Source organism: Rhinopithecus bieti, unplaced genomic scaffold (genome assembly GCF_001698545.2).
Source record: "Rhinopithecus bieti isolate Rb0 unplaced genomic scaffold, ASM169854v2 scaffold_28024, whole genome shotgun sequence".
NCBI classification, from domain to species: Eukaryota; Metazoa; Chordata; class Mammalia; order Primates; family Cercopithecidae; genus Rhinopithecus; species Rhinopithecus bieti.
This window is the reverse complement of record NW_016812359.1, coordinates 77,836-98,139: the sequence shown is the minus strand read 5'-3', so window position 1 is coordinate 98,139 and position 20,304 is coordinate 77,836. Positions and strand designations below refer to the sequence as shown.

Here is a 20,304-nt window from a genome sequence, read left to right as displayed (position 1 = left end):
TGTATGCTTACAGCGCAGTATTGGGGTGGGAGTTACCCGATTTTCCAGGTGTTGTGTGTCTCAGTTCCCCTGGCTAGGAAAACGGATCCCCTTCCCCCTTGCGCTTCCAGGTGAGGCGATGCCTCGCCCTGCTTCAGCTCTCGCTGGTCAGGCTGCAGCAGCTGACCAGCACCGATTGTCCGGCACTCCCTAGTGAGATGACCCCAGTACCTCAGTTGAAAATGCAGAAATCACCGGTCTTCTGTGTCGCTCGCGCTGGGAGTTGGAGACTGGAGCTGTTCCTATTCGGCCATCTTGCTCCACCCTCCTCTACTCTTTCTTTCTTGCTTTCTCGCTTTCTTGCTTTCTCTCTTTCTCTTTCTTTCTCTCTTTCTCTCTCTCCTCTCTTTCTCTCTCCTCTTTCTCTCTTCTCTCTTTCTCTCTTTCTTTCAGTGGCGATGGAGCTTCTGTGTGGAAGAGGTTGGTGCTTTGGAGCCTAGAGTCTGCTTATTCCCTCTGGTCACTCTTTGCCCCCTTTCCTACAGACTTCCCCCTGTCCCCAAACACAGCATCATTATCAAGATCAATTCCCGTGACTTTTGAGACACTGCCCAGAGCTCACTGGTGCACAGTCTGACTAGCCTAGTCTTTGTAAAGGCAGAAGGACATGTGGGCATGATGGGTGGGTGTCAATTTGTAAGCTTCACTGATTCTGTGGTTGGCATTTTTTTCTACAGGAACAAAGTGTTGCTTTCAATTGACTGTTTATGGGATATATAACAGGACTTTACTCTGGAAGGCCCATTCCAGACTGGAGACAATATTGTTCTTACTTTGTTTCTTAGAAGGTGGGGGAGACTCTTGTTTCTGAGGAATTCTTTGGTTCTCTTGTTGCTGATCCTTCATGATTAGGGACATTAGTTTCATTGCCTCAGACTTAGGGAGAGTTGCTCAAAATGGTTCAGAATTGTGGTTGCTCATCAGCTGTTCCTTTCAGAAGCATTTTGGCTCAAAATAGAGGTTGGGGTAGATGTTTCACCCATGTTGTACCCATCTTTGAAATGTATTTTGATGTTTGATGAACAAAGAAAAACCTTATATTTTGGTAGGGTAAAGGTAGTTAGATTGCCATACTGGGACTTTTAGTAGAAGGAAATTTTAGACGTGGAAAAGAATCTGTTAATCTTCAACATATGTAATGCTGATCATGCTTAGGTTGCTTTTACATGGATATGCTGATTATTAGGCTATTTTTAGTGAATTGTTGTTGGCCTTTGCTAGCAGTTGTTTCTTTCATAAAATTTTAAGATCAGTGGTGGTTCAGTTAAAGAATCGTCTATGTGCTCCATACAGTTACTAAGGGCTGATCATCATCATCACTATCAGCACCCCCATTTATTGATGCTAAACTTATACTAGGCACCAATAATTGTTAGCCGATGATTTTTCATTATTAGTTGATAATGAGCCTTAATACATAACTGGGTCTATCTTCTTTTCTAGATTCTGATAGTTGGTGGTGGTGTTGCTGGGCTTGCTTCTGCAGGCGCAGCAAAGTCGATGGGTGCAATCGTTCGAGGATTTGACACAAGGTGAGTGCTTTACTAGTGACTGATGTTAAGGTAAAAACATTTTGTTTCAGGGGCATATTACACTTTCCTTAAAACTTATAAACTGAAGTAGCACATTGCAACTGGTCTATAAGCTCTTTCCATTTAAAATGTTTCCACTTTTAAAAGTTAATGCAAAGTGAAAATGTATTACTTAAACTAACAACTCACAACTCTGTTTTCTTTGGTGGATTGACAGTGGGACCAGAATTCTTTCTATCCTGAGTTTCTAACACGTTGCTTTACCTATTTCTGTTCAGAATGCTTTTAGGCACTAGTTAGGGCATGAACAAAGATGTTTGTGAATCTGAAGAAAGAGTAAAATAGCAGTCTGAGTGGGAGCATGCCCTACCTTGAATGGATAGAAGCAAATAAAGCTGACTGGCACTTCACCTGACTAGCAACACATGAATTATTATTACTGCATTATTTATGCTTCCTGTGTTTTATGTTAAGATAGAGCTGCATATATTTTCTGATAATTTTGAGCCCCTGGGTGAAAGTACTTGATTTATAAAGAAATACACTGTGTATTTCTTTAACGCAGACATACACACATTTTCCTAGATTGTCTTTAAAGAGAAGTTTGATTAAAATTCTTCTTCATTTCAGAAGACACTAGACACTGGATTTTATTAAATGTCAGTTGAGTACAGTTAATATGTGTTTTAATAATTTTGAGGTTGAAAATGTAGTTATTTATTATCAGCTGAGGGTACTGGAGGAATAATACTACTGTTAATCTTGAATATAGAATGATGAAAAAAGAAAAGAAAGCAACCATTCAAAGTTGGAAGAATGTGACTTTTCAGAGTAAACAATGTTCCATAGAATATAGTTAATAGTCTTTATTTTGAGTTAAAGTGATATACTGATAAAAAGCTGTCTTGCTGAAATGAGAAAATAAGTCATTTCCAAAGTAACCAGGACACAAACCAAGCATAGCTAGAGTTAAGCATGCCACTGATCCTGTCATTTTATTTTTACTGTTTGTTGATGTGAAGTTTTCTCAAGACCTCCAAGCCAGTAGAAAGCAGGTTAAGTTTTCATTGTAGTGGACAGTAGTATTAAAATGGAAATGTATGTATTTGACCTAAAGGTGATTTGAAACTTGGTGGTGGGTGAACTACTGAGAATTTAGTATATTGATGTCATTTTTTAGATTGTATACAGAATCAACAGCTAGAATATGGCTGTTGCTTATATTAGAAAATACAAAACTCAATCTTTCTTTATAATTTATTAAGTTCGTTATACAGGTATCTCAAGTATATAATGAAGAAAGATGTGACTGAAGTGATTTAATACATTTCTAAGAATTATAGCTCATTAGTTACTCTAGTCACTATTTTGAGATGGGGTTGATTTCATATTATAAATATGAAATCCAAAACATACTTGATTTTAAATTCTTGTTGGAAGATTGAGTGGTATGTATTTTCAGTTAAATATCCTAAAAACTTACCGACAGCTCATTGCCCAATGGTATTTAAATGGTCTGACTTTTGAATTCTTTCGAACAATAACTAGAAGATACTCCTCTTAGCAATAGTGATTATCTTGCCTAATGCCTGTATCACAAAGTTTAAATATATAAAAACCTTGCTTTCTTTCCTGTCATAAAATAGTACATGATTATTCTTCCAATTCAGAAAATATGAAAAGCACAAGAACAGAAAATAAAATACCCTGAAGTCTCACTGCCTAGTGGTAATTATTTTCATGTGTTCCCTCTTCTACACATTAATTAAAAATGTAATTTTACTGTTCCATTTACCTTTTTTCAATTAACAGTAGACCATGAAGATCTTTCCTTACATATTAATGTTTTTAATGGCTGCGGAAGATTCCATTGTATAGAAGTACAGCAATTTATTTAACTAGGCCTCTATAAATGGACATTTTTTGCTATATTTACACAATACTCTGTAGGTCAATATACACTTACATGTACATACAGTAAGCCCTGTATCCATGTTCTATTATCTGTGGGTTCAACCAGATCAAAAATATTCAGAAAACATGTTTGTGTTTGTACTAAGCTAGAACCAATTTCATTTTTCTTGTCATTATTCTCTAAACAATATAATATAACAACTATTTATATAACATTTACATTTGTTAGGCATTATAAATGATCTAGAGATGATTTGAGTTATTTGGGAAGATGTATGTAGGCTATGGGAAGATGTACGTAGGCTGTGTGCAAATACTACACTGTCTTTTATAAGGGGCTTGATCATCCGTGGATTTTGATATCTGAGTGGGGTCATGGAACCAATTCCCCATATAAATTCCTTAGATAAATTCTAAGGAAATATTGGAGTCAAAAGATATACACATTTTAAATGCTAATATGTTATAATATTTTTAAATGATGAGATTATTTTATGGGCAAAGGTATAACAACAAAGATTTAAACATAACATATTTCTAATGATGTGAATTCATTATTGAAAATACAGAGAAACATAAGGATGAAAGTGAAAATACTTTTATAATTCTATCAGCCAGATATAATTGCTAGTGATATTTTGGTATAATTTCTGATAGAGTTTTTTATATATATATAAAACTTTTGAACAAAATTTGGATTATTTTATATACATATATATGTGTGCATATATATATGTGTGTATATATATGTGTGTGTACATACACATATATTGGCTTAAACCATAAGAAAATGTATTATTTCTTCTAACTGAGAATCCAGGGGAATGACTTCCTTTTCACATTAGAGTGAGATGCTTCTCGGTGCTATCAAGGACCAGTTTCTATCACTCCTCTCTGCTGTCCTTGGCTTTGGCTTCCTCCTAAGGCTGATTCCACTTGTGGTTGCAACTTTACCTCCAGGGGGCAATCTGGGCTACCAGATTCCTTGCTCAAGCCACCAGAGGGAGAACCTCTTGCTCAACCGTGGACTGTATGTCCTACCCTTTATGCATACTCTTGAACATGATGGTTGCTAGGGATTTATTGGCTCAGATCATGGTTTCCCAAGCTTCCATGATGACAAGGATGAACTGCAGCTCTTGCTAAAAATAATATAGCGTCTGGCCTGCTTGCTGGAGATTATAATTCAGTGGGTCTGGGAAGGGACCTGGGAATTTGAACTTTTAACAAGTACCCTGATTGATTATTGTCATTAGGTGGGTTTGGGATTTACCACAGTGGAATGGATATTGATGAGTTACACGCATGTCCACCACAGAGCTGAGGTCTTTGTTGGTTCTGGTTTTCCAACCAGGAGACAGTACTTGGGTAGCATTTATTTATTTATTTAAAACTGAATTTATTTTTATAAAATTTAAATGTGTTGGCTTTTCACATTTTACCCTTTACTACTATTTATAGGTTATTTTTTGCAAATACAATTTAATGAGGACAGGGTAGGGGGCAAAAAAGTCACTTTATTAGAATAATTTTACATGTAGAGTTATTTTTGTGGGAAAAATCTCTAATAAGAACAAATTCAGAATATTTTCAAGTGAAAAACCTCATCTTGAATGATTTGAATGATATCAAATCCTGATATATATCAGATATCACATCATCATCCATACCGGGGTCATAAGGAACACAATCGATTACTGGAGTTGGCAATTGTGAAATTGCTTTTGCAACTTAACTAAGTAGAAGTTGGAATTCTAAGTAGTTTTTTTTCTTTCAGAAAAGAATATTCTCTTAAATATGTTACTTGCCTTTAGAAAAAAATTTGAAACAGTGAAGTATGACATCAAAGGGACTGTTGATTTTTGAATATATAGTTTGTTGTTCTTAAAAAGGTAGATATAAATGATGATCTTGACTTCTTTATTAGGGCCTGAAATAACTACTCTTTCCACTTTAACAATCACCCTAGAGCTGCAGCTTTGGAACAGTTCAAGTCTCTTGGTGCTGAGCCCTTGGAGGTGGACTTGAAGGAATCTGGTGAGGGACAAGGAGGATATGCAAAAGAGATGTCCAAAGAGTTCATTGAAGCTGAAATGAAACTCTTTGCTCAACAATGCAAGGAGGTAGACATCCTTATCAGCACAGCACTTATTCCAGGTATGCCATTAAGTAAATGGTTATTTTAAAAGCACTTTTACTTTTTTTTTTTTAATAGCAAGAGTGAATGATTGCTTAACATTTGAATTTCTTTAAGGAAGGATCTAGTACTTTCTATTATAAAAGTACTAGAAAATGAAAAAACATATGACAAAATTCATAGTCATTAACAATTTTCTTCAAGTATTTTTTCTGTGAAAAATTTTTTATTTTTTTTTGAAATGGAGTCTCGTTCTTATTGCCCAGGCTGGAGTGCAGTGGCATAGTCTCGGCTCACTGCAACCTCTGTCTCCTGGGTTCAAGCGATTCTCCTACCTCAGCCTCCCAAGTAGCTGGGATTACAGGCATCCACTACCACGTCTGGTTAATTTTTGTGTTTTTAGTAGAGTTGGGGTTTTGCCATGTTGGCCAGGCTGGTCTCGAGCTCTTGACCTCAGGTGATCCGCCTGCCTTGGTCTTCCAAAGTGCTGCGATTACAGGCATGAGCCACCGCACCTAGCCCTTTTGTGAGTTTTTGTGTAAGTTCATAGATTATACTGTATGTACAATTTTTTTTTCCTGGAGAATAAAACACTATTTATTTAGAAAAGGTTATTATTACTATTATTTTCTCTGCAACTTAAAAAACTTCAATGGCTTTTGGGGAGCAGGTGGTGTTTGGTTGCATGGAAAAGTTCTTTAGTGGTGATTTCTGAGATTTTGGTGCACCTGTCAACTAAGCGGTGTACACTGTACACAATGTTTAGTCTTTTATCCCTCAACCCCCTCCCACTCTTAACCCCTGAGTCCCCAAAGCCCATTATATCATTCTTATATCTTTGTGTCCTCATAACTTAGCTTCCACTTTTAACAGTATTTAGTTTTTAATTCCTGAGTTACTTCACTTAGAATAATGGTCTCCACCTCCATCCACGTTGCTGTGAATGCCATTATTTTGTTCCTTTTTATGGCTGAGTGCTATTCCATGGTGTGTGTGTATATGTATATGTATATGTATGTTTATCTACTCATTGATTGATGGGCATTTAGGCTGGTTTCATATTTTTGCAACTGTGAATTGTGCTGCTATAAACATGAGTATGCAAGTGTCTTTTCTATATAATGACTTCTTTTCCTCTGGGTAGATACCCAGTAGTCAGACTGCTGAATCAAATGGTAGTTCTACTTTAGTTCTTTAAGGAATCTCCATGCTGCTTTCCACAGTGGTTGTACTAGTTTACATTCCCACCAGCAATGTAAAAGTGTTCCCTTTTCACTACATCCATGCCAACATCTGTTATTTTTTGATTTTTAAATTATGGCCATTTTTGCAGGAGTAAGGTGGTATCTTGTAGTTTTGATTTGAATTTCCATGATCATTAGTGGTGTTGAGCATTCTTTTCATATGTTTGTTGGCCATTTGTATATCTTCTTTTGAGAATTGTCTATTCATGTCCTTTGTCCACTTTTTGATGGGATTATTTTTTTTTTATTGCTGATTTGTTTGAGTTCCTTTTAGATTCTGGATATTAGTGATTTGTCAGATACATAGTTTGTGAAAATTTTCTCCTATCATGGGTTGTATGTTTACTCTGACTATTTCTTTTGCGGTGCAGAAGCTTTTTAGTTAAACTAAGTGCCATCTATTTATCTTGGTTTTTGTTACATTTGCTTTTGGGTTCTTGTTCATGAACTCTTTACCCAAGCCAGTGTCTAGAAGAGTTTTTCTGATGTTATGTTCTAGAATTTTTATGGTTTCAGGTCTTAGATTTAAGTCTTTGATCCATCTTTGAGGTGATTTTTGTATAAGATGAGGGATGAGGATCCAGCTTCATTCTTCTGCATGTGGCTTGCCAATTATCCCAGCACCATTTGTTGATGTATGTACAGTATTATATTCATAAGCAGGTTCCTCTGCTCAAACCCTTGATAAATTGATTGTTAATTTATTTACATTTTCTTTAAGATACTACCTTCTCCTTGTAGGAAATTCAAACAGTAGTGATAAATAAGAAAAAAAATCCAGATCATTTGAAATTCTACCAGAGAGATGACTGTTATGAATATTTTGATCTTTTTTTCCCATATATGTGTGAGAGAGAGATAGGGGACTTTGTATGTATATGTATTTATGGAATTTTCAGTGTATATTTTTACTTATGGAAATGACCCTTTGTCAGTTTTAAATTATTTCATTTGACATGTTTTCAGCCAAATTGTGAGCTTTTTGATGGGAGGAATTACTTTCTAGTCCCTTTACAAATCTTCTAAAGAGTATTTTGTACTCAGTACATGACTGATGTCAAACCAATAAGTGTTTATTAATCAGTAAGCAGTAGCTTGATCTAGCAAGATTTGGGCATGAGCAAACTGTCCATATTTTATAGTCTCACCTCTTCTCTTCACCTATCCTTTCCTTTTGTTATTGAATAATGAACACCATGCTGATTCTAATTTTTTCCTTTCTGAAAGAAAGTGGACCACATAATGAGAGCTTCCTGGTTGCTTATGTTAGATCCTAGTGAAGGAGCCTCACTTTCTCTGAGGTACTGTGGATTATTAGAATTTGCTTTGTCATTAGGCTATGAAAGAGGAGAAGCTCTCCTCCAGTACCTTCCCCTACAACAAAAAACCTGGTTAATATAGACCTAAGGACAAAGAATTGATTGGCATCAGATCTGTGAGCTTGTGGGGGAAAACAAGCCTCCCAAGTGTGTTTTTCTTTCTGTCCTCTGTTAACCCAGGTGATAGGTGAGCTGGTCTCTCCAGATACCTGCGTCCCCGCAGAGCGGCTAGATGAAGCAGACAGGCAGGAGGCTGATATGGGGTCTCGGCAGGGCTCAGGCAATGGGAGCATCTGTAATTGTAGAAATGAGGCCTGTGGTTGGTTCCGGGAGATGCATACAGATCAAACCCTGGACCCAGGGTAGTTGTGAAATCTGTCAGTGAAGACATAACTCATGCACAAACAGTGTCAGGAGAGCACTTCAGGATTCATCCTTTTCTTGTGTGGCAGTGGCTCTTGGCCTAGCTGTTTCACAGGTGGTTCTGAGGAAGGAATGGGGTGACATATGCTGCAGCCACCATCTGACCTCTGCGAAGCAGCTGCGCATTGTGGGGGAAGTTATGAGAGGATTAGAGGTAACAAGTGGCCAGTAGAGGGTGCTAAAACATTTACTCATTGAGTAAGCCATGTGGCTAGGAAGCTAGTTTTATTTAGTCAACTCATACTTTAAAGAACTAGGGATAATTCGAATAGAGTATATAGATTTATTATTGATTACAGAGCTAGATGTCAGTGATAGTACTCAAGATTTATTTTATAAACACATACTGAGTTTCAGGGCCTTGCCCTCTCCCCATAATATTTTATTTTTTATAAGTAGTTTATAGTTAGTGTACTTTAGTAAAAGTTCAGACTTGACAATCTTGAAGTCTAGTTGAAGAAGTTTTATTAATCTGTTCCACTAAGCCTTTCTTGTTTTCTGAAGCCACGATCTTCACATTAAACTTGCAGAAAGTCCTTGATCAGTACCTCAGTTCAGAGCTCACCCTCAAAAGGCCGGCTGAAAAGGGCCTTTACTTTCTTTTGAAAAAAAAAAAGAAGAAAGAAAAAAGTGAATTGGAATATTATATGGGAAAAGGTGATTTTCTACAGATCTTTCCTATCTCTGGGGCACTGAAAACAGAAAACATGAGCATTTAACAAAAATGACTGAAAGAGTACATGAAGGTAAAAATGCCCTTTGGAAAACAGTGTCCTTGGCATTATACCTTTACTGCTTTATGTCCTGAGCCTTTGCCTGGGTGCCCTGATGGTGTAGCTGACTCTTGAATGACCCTCAGAGCAGAAATTGTTCTGAAGTTTTCCTTGAGTGGATTCAAAGGGGATTAAGTCAAATGTCAGAAATTCTCTAAGCTAAGATTTATGGACTGAGATCCCTGGAAGGCTGGACTGAAGACCTGGCATGGATAAGAATGTTGAGAGGCAGACATAGGTAAGTAACTAGTTTCAAGGAGCAACTTTACGGAGTTAGTACATTTTTATTGTCCTAGGTATATGTCACTTGGTGGTCTTGAAAAAACAATGAACTTGTACTTACATAGATTATGTGTGGAATGAGATAGTTCTGTAGCTAGCTAGTTGTTATGCTGCCTGATATCTTATACTATCATCTCACCCCCCTATTGGGTTGAGTGAAGGATTAAAGGTGAGAATTTCACTTAATGCAGGTAACTTGAGGATGGGGCCAAGCTGACAGCCCCACTTTGTGGTGCTGTGCGCATAAAGGAAAGCTCTCTACTTTCCTGTACAGCTCATTGACCTTTGGGGCAGCCCAAAGTAAGGCAGCCCTGCTCTCTGGTAATGTTCAGGCTGTGCTCATAATCTTTTCTGCTAAGCCTTTTGAGACACAAGATTTTTTAACATCCTTAATGATCTCAAACCCTTTTAGAGAGACTTGTCGTAGACATAGAATAGTTAATCAGGAAGGGACTGAATCAGGTTGAAAATCTGATAAGTACATTGGGGAGGGGAGTATGGTATGGGGTGAGAAGGAATCATGGTGATTTTGCACTGACTGTGTCTTAGGCAAATTTCACCTAAGTTTCAATGAGAGTGAAGAGAACTATGGAGCACATGCTAAGTTTAACCTGACAGAAACCAACTTTTCCATTTGAAATCTTTCTGGTGACCTCTTAATTAAAAAATCATGAGCGTCTTAAAGTCCTGTAGCTTCCCAGCTATAGGTCTAGTCCTTATTAATTTAGGGGAACCATAGCTGTTCTAAGGCCTGGATTTTTAGCAATGATGACAGTAGCTTGGGCTACTTGGGTTCCCAGCATCATTATATGAAGCAAACCATCTAAACTGAACAGAGTTGGATGATAGTCTCCCACTCCCCAATTACCTGTGGTATAAAGTTTGCATTCCTTGAAGGTATTTCTTGGCTTTCATTATCTGGTCCTGATTTAGCTTTTGGGTCTCATATTAAACTAATATCTTATTCTCTGGGCCTGATTTCAGCCATATTGACTGCTATTATCTCCTCAAATGGGCCAAGATACTTTTTTGCCTTTGCACATATTGCTTATTCTCTTTGGAATACTATCCTTGCCCTTGCCTGCTTTTTGAAATCCTACTCAACTCAATTACTACATCCTCCACAGTTTCTATTGCCTCCTGCTCAGCAGTAGTGTTCTTTTTTCTTTTTCCTGCACTCAAAGCACTTTGCTTGTTCTTCCTATTATAGCAGTGCTTAGTGCCATCATTCCTCAGTTATCTTGTCTCCTTGTGAGTGCAGCAGGAGTCTTTGATTTATGCCAGTGCTTGGCATAGTGCTTTGTACACAATGGTGGCTTAGCAAAGGTTGCTGAACTAGTAATTCTGGATACCTTCTTTAGGTCTTGGTTGGTACAATTCCTTTCATTTTTTTCAGTGGTATCTACAAATTCTGATAGAACACTCTGTTGGTTCACTTTTGGATAGGAATATTGCAGAGGCTAATTTAAGCCTGGGAACTTAACTTCCTTAAATTATTCAAAACTGGGACACATGCCCATTCTGCAGTTTGAGGTGGTTGGCTAGTTAGACCTCTCAGGAGATAGAATTAGGAAGTAGTGGAAGAGCTGTTTGGGAATTAGAAAGTGTCCTGTCAGAGAGGAAGGAACATATGCATTGCTCGATTGTTAATTAAAATACTTTATGCCATATGTACTTGTGTCTTTTTTTAGGCACAATCCAGATTAGGGTGACCATACTTTTTGTTTTTATCTATACTTGTTAGGATCTATAAAATATACCCCTCAAAGGGTGTGGACTTTTGTGGTAATTTTCCATGTCTCTGGAGAATTGGGTGGGAGGTGTTTTCCTCTAATATACAAGTTCCTTACATGTATGAACCTGAGATGTTGCAGTCTCCTGGAAAATCAACATTTGTTCTCCATCTGTCTTGTTGAATTTATCTTTCATATGGAGTGGAAATATAGCGCAAAAGAATGACTTTCCATGGTAATTGTTGAAACTTGTGCTTTTAGGCAAGAGAATCACTGATACAAGAATAACTGATACTCTCTAGTTGTGTAATTCCACAAAGAAATATTGTTTTTGATGACTAAAGTTTTTGCCAAAAGTAAGGATTTATTATTCATTCTCTTATTAAACTGTATGCATTATGATCACAAAGGACAAAACTGTAAGATCAGTGATTCCCAACTCTTTTGGAATTATATTACTTTTTTTGTTATCTGATTCATGTTCTGTAATTCCCTCCCTTCAATGTATTTTATGATTATATAGACTTTTGTAATATTGTTATATAAAGTTTAATTTGTTTTGAGGATATTGAAGACATTTTGAAGAACAGAGAGAAACTTAAGTATTGCAACATCAAGGGTTGGTAACCACAGGCTGTCTACACACCTCTTCATAGCTTTCAATGCAGATAGAGCAACTTGTCCTCAAGTGGAGGATGCCAAAACTGTGACTTTTCCATTGCTATTTATCAGTCTTGTTCTTAGGGTGTATTTGAGCACACTTTGTGAGTGACTGGGCTAGATTTAGCAAATGTTCTGTTAGGAATAATTTATGGCATAGTTATACTTTGGTTTGGTTTGTTATTTCTCCAAAAGCATGTTGCAATGTTGGTATGCTTTATGCTTCCTTCCTGGCTTTCCCTGGTTTGTAAAGGATTGGGAGGCTGAGACTGTCTTTGGCAAAGCAGCACAAATAGCATTACTGCTAATGTATTAGTACTTCCCTACCATGTGCGTTTCTGTATCTCCTTCCTTACATTTTCCCTATACTTTCTTGTGCTTCAGTATTAGTTAGGGTGGTCTAGCCCTAAATCTATGAGTTTTGCTGTAACAGATTAATCCAGCAATGCATAATGGCGCCGATGTTACAGAAATTTACATCTTGCTTAGTAATAGGTAGGTTCACACATTGGTGGGCAGCTCTTTTTCATATGGTCATTTGGGGATTCAGGTTATGACAGTGTTGCTATCATCATTATGAGGCTATGAAGGTTGCTCTGGGACTGTCTCTATTTCAGCCAGCCAGAGGGAAAGTGGGATGGAGGAGTGTGCATGGAAGGTCAGGAAATGGCACACATCACTCCTGCTTTGCATTCTTTTGCTAAGACTTAGTCGCGTGGCCAAACCTAACTGTGAAGGAAGCTGGGAATTGTCTAGCTCTGTGCCCAGGAATAAGAGAACATTGTATTTGTGTGCTAGGGCTGCCATGACAAAATACCACAGACCTAGTGGCTTAACCAACAGAAATTTATTTTCCCAGAGTTCCAGAAGATAGATATATAAGGTCAATGTGTCAGTGGGATTAGTTTCTTCTGAGCCTGTCTCCTTGGCTTGTGGATGGCTGCCCTCTTGCTGTGTCCTCACATGGTCTTTCCTCTGTGTGTGTGCATGCCTGGTTTCTCTTTTTATGCTTCAATTTCCTCTTCTTTTAAGGACACCAGTCAGGTTGTCCTAGGGCCCACCCTAATAGACTCATTTTAATGTAATTACCTCTTTAAAAGCCCTGTCTTTAAATACAGCCATATTCTGAGGTACGGGGGGTTAGGGTATCAACATAGGAATTTTGCAGTGGTCACAATTCAGCCCATAACAAATGTAGAGTTTTGTGCACAGCTAACAGCCTCTTTCCTCTTCCCTGCTTTGTAATTTAATGTGTTAATGTTTGATCTGTTCATTGGAAATCAGGGGAAGGGTCATAGATTTAGAGCCAGATAGAGTAGATTCAAATTCTGGTTCTACTACTTAACAGCTGATTTGTCTCTCTGAATATCAGATTCCTTATCTCTGAAATGTGAATAAAAATTTCTACCTTGCAAAGTTGTTTTGAGGAATGAAGAAAAAACCCTGTGTAGGGCTGGGCATAGAGAACATTATTGTAATTCTTTCTTCCATTGGTGATGCCTCGTCTTCTGGATGGGACTCAGGACTACAAATCTTACTGACTTTTGCAATAAAAATCCAGACATTCTCAAGGATTATGTGGAACGTTGAAGATGGTCCCTCATGAATCCACCCATGAAGTTACATAACCAGTATTTATTAGATGGCAATGTGGCATGGGTTTCCCTGCGGAGAAACATGACTTAATTGTTTTTTATCTGAATTTGCTGAAGATATCCATTTTTATTAAGTCTGTTTTCCCAGTTAACCTCATTCTGACCTAAGTTGAACGACATGAGAAAGAAAATAAACAACACTGTTTCTATTTTTAAAAACAGTTTTAAATTCTTTCATATTAACAAAATAATAAAATCAGAATGTGTAATACAATTTTATTGCTTCAATTTTTAAAGGATTTTGGTAGCTAATGTATATCTATACTTATGTTGGAGGGAATTCAAAGAATGCTATAGTTTCTATGAGAATATGTATTTCCTTATTTGTGCTACCATTTAAGTTTGGAGAATTCCTGTAACCCATGAAACCATGGTAAAATCTTAACTAATTTTGCTTTTTATGTATACAGAATTTTGCAGCTCTGAGAGGTGAATTATTCAGTTAATCCTTTCAAAATGTTTATAAACATATTCTTTACTTATGAGGTAAAAGCTTGTTTTAGGTTTCTTCTTTAAATAGATCTTTAGAGATTTTCTAATCTGCTAAAATATGCTGTTGACTAATCATATTTCATAAGTATTACATTTAGAAATATCTCAAGGGATCCAATTTGTAAAAGCTAACTATTTGCCAGCCTGACTTTCTGTCTGGTTCTTTATACAAATAATTATGCAGGCAAAGTTTTCCTGTAGTTCCAGGGATAAAGCTCACATACAAAGTACTTTGCTTGACTATTTAAACTTGGGCCAGAATCTCTTTAGGCTCATGAACACAGCTTTCATATCTATGATGAACAGAGTAGAGGGGTTGCTGTATGTACTGTGGAGCTGGCTAAATCAGAGACTCATTAGAAAATGGATTAGTGGATTAGATGTTCAGCACTTTCTTGCCATATTCTATATTTTACATAATCTATTATTTTTTATTCTCATATGCATACATATATGTATAAAAACCCTTTTGTTATCATTGGTAACATTTTAAAAGCTTAAGACTCAGTACTTTAACCCCATCAGTGATTTTGAAATGCTAAAAGAGCTTTTGGTATGGACCCGTTAGGATGCCTTTAGCTGCCAGAAACAGAAATTCTAACACAACCTGCCTTAAAGTAGGCGATTTCTTGGGTTCTGTTAACAGAACGAAGTCCAGTTATAGCTGTGGATAAGTGTGGGCTGGGACACCCTGACTGTGCTCCTTCATGCTCTGGTCTCTGAGTTGGCTTCATCCTCAGTGCTGTGCAAAAGGCAGCAACAATTTCAGGCTCCAGTATGTACAACACAATATTTAGAGGAGGAGGTAGTCCAGTGCTGATGGCACCCTCTTGAAGAGCAAAAAGAAGGAAACTTCTTTTTCAGAAATCCTTAGCAAATTTTCCCTCATTTATACTAACCTCGATTGGTTTATGACCATTTCTGAACCAATCCTTGTAGGTAGGGCAATGAGATGCACCTCAACTTACACCTGGATATCTGAACCAGTCACTAATAAAGTGATAAGATTACCCTTAGACCTTCCAGGCCTGCCTCTGGAGTAGTGATATGATTTGGTTGTGCCCCCACCCAAATCTCATCTTGAATTGTTGTTCCCATAATCCCCACATATCACGGGAAGGGCCAGGTGGAGAGAATTGAACCAAGGGGAGTTTCCCCCATCCTGTTTTCATGATAGCAAGCTAGTTCTCATGCGATCTGATGGTTTTGTAAGGGGCTTCCCCCTTCACTGGGCACTCATTTCTTCCTCCTTCCACCATGTGAAGAACATATTTGTTTCCCTTTCTGCCATGATTGTAAGTTTCCTGAAGTCTCCCCAGCCTTGCGGAACTGTGAGTCAATTAAACCCCTTACATTTATAAATTACCCAGTCTCGGGCAGCTCTTTATATAGTTATAGATATATATATATGAATATATGAGATCAGACTAATACAAGTGGTTTCTGAGGTCATGTCTCGTGGACTGGGTGGAAAAATGAAAATCAGCATAGTGACAAAAGGAGAAAATGGGTACTGAGTAGATACTAACAATACTCAGTACAACATTGTGTTGTTATAATGAAGCTTCTTACCGTGTAAATGATAAAGTTCAGCCTATCTTTCTTTACCTGCTCTATTTTACATTTAGTCAATGTAGAGACTACATTACATTAAAAACTGTCCTTGTCTGCCTAGTACTTGTTCATGAGAAATCTATTTTGGTTTGGATTAATAGATTCTATGATTCGTATTATTTATTTGCTACTGTGGAGCTAAATATCTCATGTACTTGTTAAAGCAGAAAGTTTTGTTTTGTTTTTAGACCCTCTAATTTGATGCCTTACAGACCAGGAAGTTAGGAATTTCCCCATCTGATTACATGCCGTTGAATAATTCCAGTAAATAATGCTGAATGCTCCTTGGAATCATTATAAAATGTTGTGGTAAACCCATTTCATCTTCATGGCTTGTTGTTTTTAATATTTTTAGTGGTTTCTTCTTAATTAATTAATTTTTTCTTTTGGTATGATTAAAGTGTGAGGGTTTGGTTCTTTTCCCGTTAAGATAGAATCTGGGAATTTATTGATTTCAGATTATCATGTTAGGCCTGATTCATTCAAAAAGATATAATATATTACAGAATTTTCTGGTAAATCTTTAGCCTTTGGTATTTAGTTTAAGCTGTGTGACTCTTTTTGAATTTAGTGCTGTAAAGAAGCCAATGATATATTCTTTTGCTACACAGCAATGAGTTGTTAAAGCTATTTTAGAAATTAGTAATTTTCTCAAGTCACAGATGAGAAAAAACAAAAAACAAAGCAGAAGTTAGTTTTCTAGCAGTTTCTCATTTTACTACTTTTAAAACTGCATCTTAGTATTCATTTATTGAGAAAATACATGGTTGAAAAAAGATGCTATGAACTCAATAACATTTAAAAATGAATTTACGTGAATCACAGCCATATGTGCATATATCAAGAAATAGTACACTTGTGTGAGGCAGTTTTTCAGTCTACAGTCAATTCATGGTGCACATGGAGATTCAAGGATGCCTTACACTAACCTGTGGTACCTTTATTCACTCCAGATAACTACCAACCAATCGGGAAACTATAATTCAAATTTTTACATGAGTGCTTTAAATACCCAACTTTTCTAGTAATAAAATTGTTAACCAACCTTTGAATGCAGCCACTTTTAGTTGTAAAATATTAGACCCTAGAGCCTAAGTAAAATTTTTCTTCCTCCATCCACCCTGCACATGGGAGGCACTAAGTAAGTATTAGTTATGTCAATGAATGAATGAATATTTGAATGATGACTGTGAGAGCTTGACGTCCTACGGTTTTCTTGACAAAAGTATGGAAATAAGTCCCTCTGAGAGGGAACTGAGTAACCCTTCCAGGGGAACTTAATGTCTACGAACCAGAAGGGAGCAAGAAATATTTCATAAAGTTGGATATCATGCCAAATCCTTCACCCACAGTTGGTATTGTATCAGAAAGTATTTCTTAAAATTTTCTCTCCTTGTTAATTTTATTCTGTCACAGTGATTGATTTTTTTTAAGGGGCTGGTTTAGGAAATATAATGATCTTTTGTGTATCTCATCTTTTGCAGATAAATGATAAAATTAATAGAAATGAACTTCAAAAGGGGAAAAGCCCAATTGGGCTTTAAAAATGCCTCTCATCTGCCTTATTTTACTAATTTTCCTGTTTCTTTTGCAGTTATGTCTCAAAATACCTGATGTGTTTATTATTATTTTCTTTTTTATAAGCCTTTGTCAGAATGATGTGCTTATTTTGTCTTTTATATCTAGGTCTTTCACCAAGCTGTCTCTGGGGTGTAGAGGGCATCTCTTTATATTTGAAGAATTTGTAAACATTGGATATATTCATTTCCATGTTATACATGTAAAAAATCTAACACATCTTCCTGTTTGTATTCCATGTTTAGTTATGCCCGTGTCTCCCTTTATTGTGTTTTGATACAGTCCTTGAAAGACTGCCCTAATTGCATAGCGTCATTTGTTGTAGAAGGGCGGGAGGGCAGGTGATTTTGGGTCAGGCTTTTCAATTGGTAAGTAAGTAGGTTGGGGTTTTTCTAAGTTCTTCTAGTTCTCATAGTACCAACTCTTAAACCGCCACTTCTCCTTGACTTAAGGAGAAACTGGTTGTGATTATCCAGGAGTACTTTATTTTATTTTTAAAATAAAAATGATATGTGGCTTTTATTGGAGGTGCTGTAAAGTACAAAGTAGAAAATAAAGATCACCTGTGATCTCTCCATATCATACTGAGTGAACTTTTATTTGTTTTACTGTTTTATTTAATTTTCCATTTGTATTTATTGTTCACCTATCTATAGGATTATAGTGTTTTGTTTTATTGAAATTTCTGTGGGCTTTTCATCAATTTTGTCTGTTTCTTGAGAATTGTAATATATACATTTTCATATTTAAATCTATTGATGTTTTCTTTTGTAATTTTCTTCATTGCTTTAAATTTAGGAAGTGCTTTTAAATCCACAGACTAGAGAGATATTCACCAAGGTTTCCTTTTTCCTCTTTTCTTTCACTTCATGAATTGATTCTCTTCTTTTAAAATTAATTCTTATCTTTCTAGAGTTTAATGTATGGTATTAGGTTTGGGTAGATATTTTTTACCCAGATACCTAACTAATCATCATATTACTTTTGTTCTTCATTGTGTAATGGTGCATTTATTATGCATTAAACTTTATTATATTAGGCTACCAGGGTAAGATAGTATTTTGAAATTGTCTTCTCAGTCTTTCTGTTTCTGGACCTGTTCTTTTGAGGTTTTGCTCATCTGGAGCTTTTATTTACTATTTTGCTTCTTTTTTGGCTTTATTTTTTTCCCTTCTGTTTTCAATTTTTATTTCTGCACTTTCTAGAATTCTCAAAAAATTAGTCCACATGTGAGTGCCTGAAGGCAGCTGCACTGTTACATTCATGATTGTATTCCCTGTAGCCCTTATTAAAGATGTTTTAATTTTAAAATTAAGGAAAAACACAGAGAAGAAAATAGCCTCACCACTCGAATATACCCTGGTTTTGTTAAATGTTATATAATATAGAATTTATTACAAACTGTATAATATGTGTAATGTATTGTATTATATAATATTAATCTATGTATATATAAATAGAAACATTCATGTATATAAATATATATCTAAACTTACATACTATTTTGTTGTGTGCTTTTTACTTATTATAATTCCATGTATTTAAATTTTCTTGTGTGACTTAAGTAAAATTTTAAACTTGTTATAGTGATACCCTTCAGTCTGTGCACCAAATAAGTTAACCTATGTGAAATAATATGCTATTGTTTTAAAAGTGATTGAATTTCTGAGCAATAATAGGGACAAAACACCCAACTTATCTTTGTTAAGATGCAAACATGTACGTGTGTTTTTCAAAGTTGTGTTTGCTACTGTACAGTTGTTTTGTGGGGTTGAATGAGTAAAATCAGAGGAGATAAATGGGTTGTATATTTTGATGTTTCTAGGGAGCCTAAAATGGTTTTGGCCACTTGATGTCTCGCAAAGTGGTAGCATACGGTCCAGGGACTGATCCTTAGCTATGGATGTCTCAGGAGAAAGAAGGAATCGCAAATATCTAGGGCAGGGGAAATTAGTTAGATGCCAAATCAAATATGTGCAATCATTGGCCAAAGGTGGGTACAAATAAGGCGGGAGGAAAAGCTGTGGTAAACAATGGCTGGTAAATAGAGAAGAGGCTCTGACCCCAGAGGGTGGGGGTGGTGATGACAGTAAGTACCTGGAAAGTACAGGTAGCCCTTTAAATGTGCCCCTCTATGTAGAGGTAGCCGTATGATCCATAACTTTAAATCACTGGAGAGCCAAGCAGCATGACCTTTATTTTGGGAAGAGTCCTCAGATGGATGTGGTTTGCTTCCTCAAATTCTCATGGTTGAGTAAAGTTTAGTTAAGTATTCAAGGTGCCTTTGTTAGATTATAGTACGGAGGGTAGAGGAAAGGAATACTTTTGGATAATTTTGAGAAGTGGTGAAACTACCAGAACTTCAGGGTATTGTCTCTGGGCAAAATGTCTCTTGATTCTTGCTCTTTCTTGGAAACTCAAAAGAAAGGACAAGAGATCTTCTAACAAATCATGTGGCAGTGAGCCCAGTGTGGCTGGAATAGAAGAAGGTCCAATGGTGCAGTTTCGAGAGGGCATGTTAGAAAAACCACTTCACCCAGGGTGAGAGGCATTCAGTCCCAGGAGCCTTAGGATTTGTACTTTATCTCGAAACTATACAGTTTGTAGCAAAAGAAGGAAGTACAGCCAGGCGCGGTGGCTCAAGCCTGTAATCCCAGCACTTTGGGAGGCCGAGAGGGCGGATCACGAGGTCAGGAGATTGAGACCAACCTAGCTAACATGATGAAACCCTGTCTCTACTAAAAAATACAAAGCACTAGCCAGGCGAGGTGGCGGGCGCCTGTAGTCCCAGCTACTTGGGAGGTTGAGGCAGGAGAATGGCGTAAACCCGGAAGGCGGAGCTTGCAGTGAGCTGAGATCCTGCCACTGCACTCCAGCCCGGGCGACAGAGCGAGACTCCGTTTCAAAAA

The 20,304-nt window shown here is 36.9% G+C and overlaps 1 protein-coding gene across 4 annotated transcripts in view; it reads left to right on the top strand.

Moving 5' to 3' along the window:
- The window catches only part of NNT (nicotinamide nucleotide transhydrogenase), a 100,304-nt gene that overhangs the window by 23,454 nt on the left and 56,546 nt on the right, over nucleotides 1-20,304 (top strand). For all 4 annotated transcript variants that reach the window (XM_017895958.1, XM_017895960.1, XM_017895961.1 and 1 more), the window contains exons 6-7: nucleotides 1,483-1,571; nucleotides 5,455-5,642. In XM_017895958.1, the coding sequence (XP_017751447.1) occupies nucleotides 1,483-1,571; nucleotides 5,455-5,642 (277 nt within the window). The remainder of the gene's footprint in view (nucleotides 1-1,482; nucleotides 1,572-5,454; nucleotides 5,643-20,304) is intronic.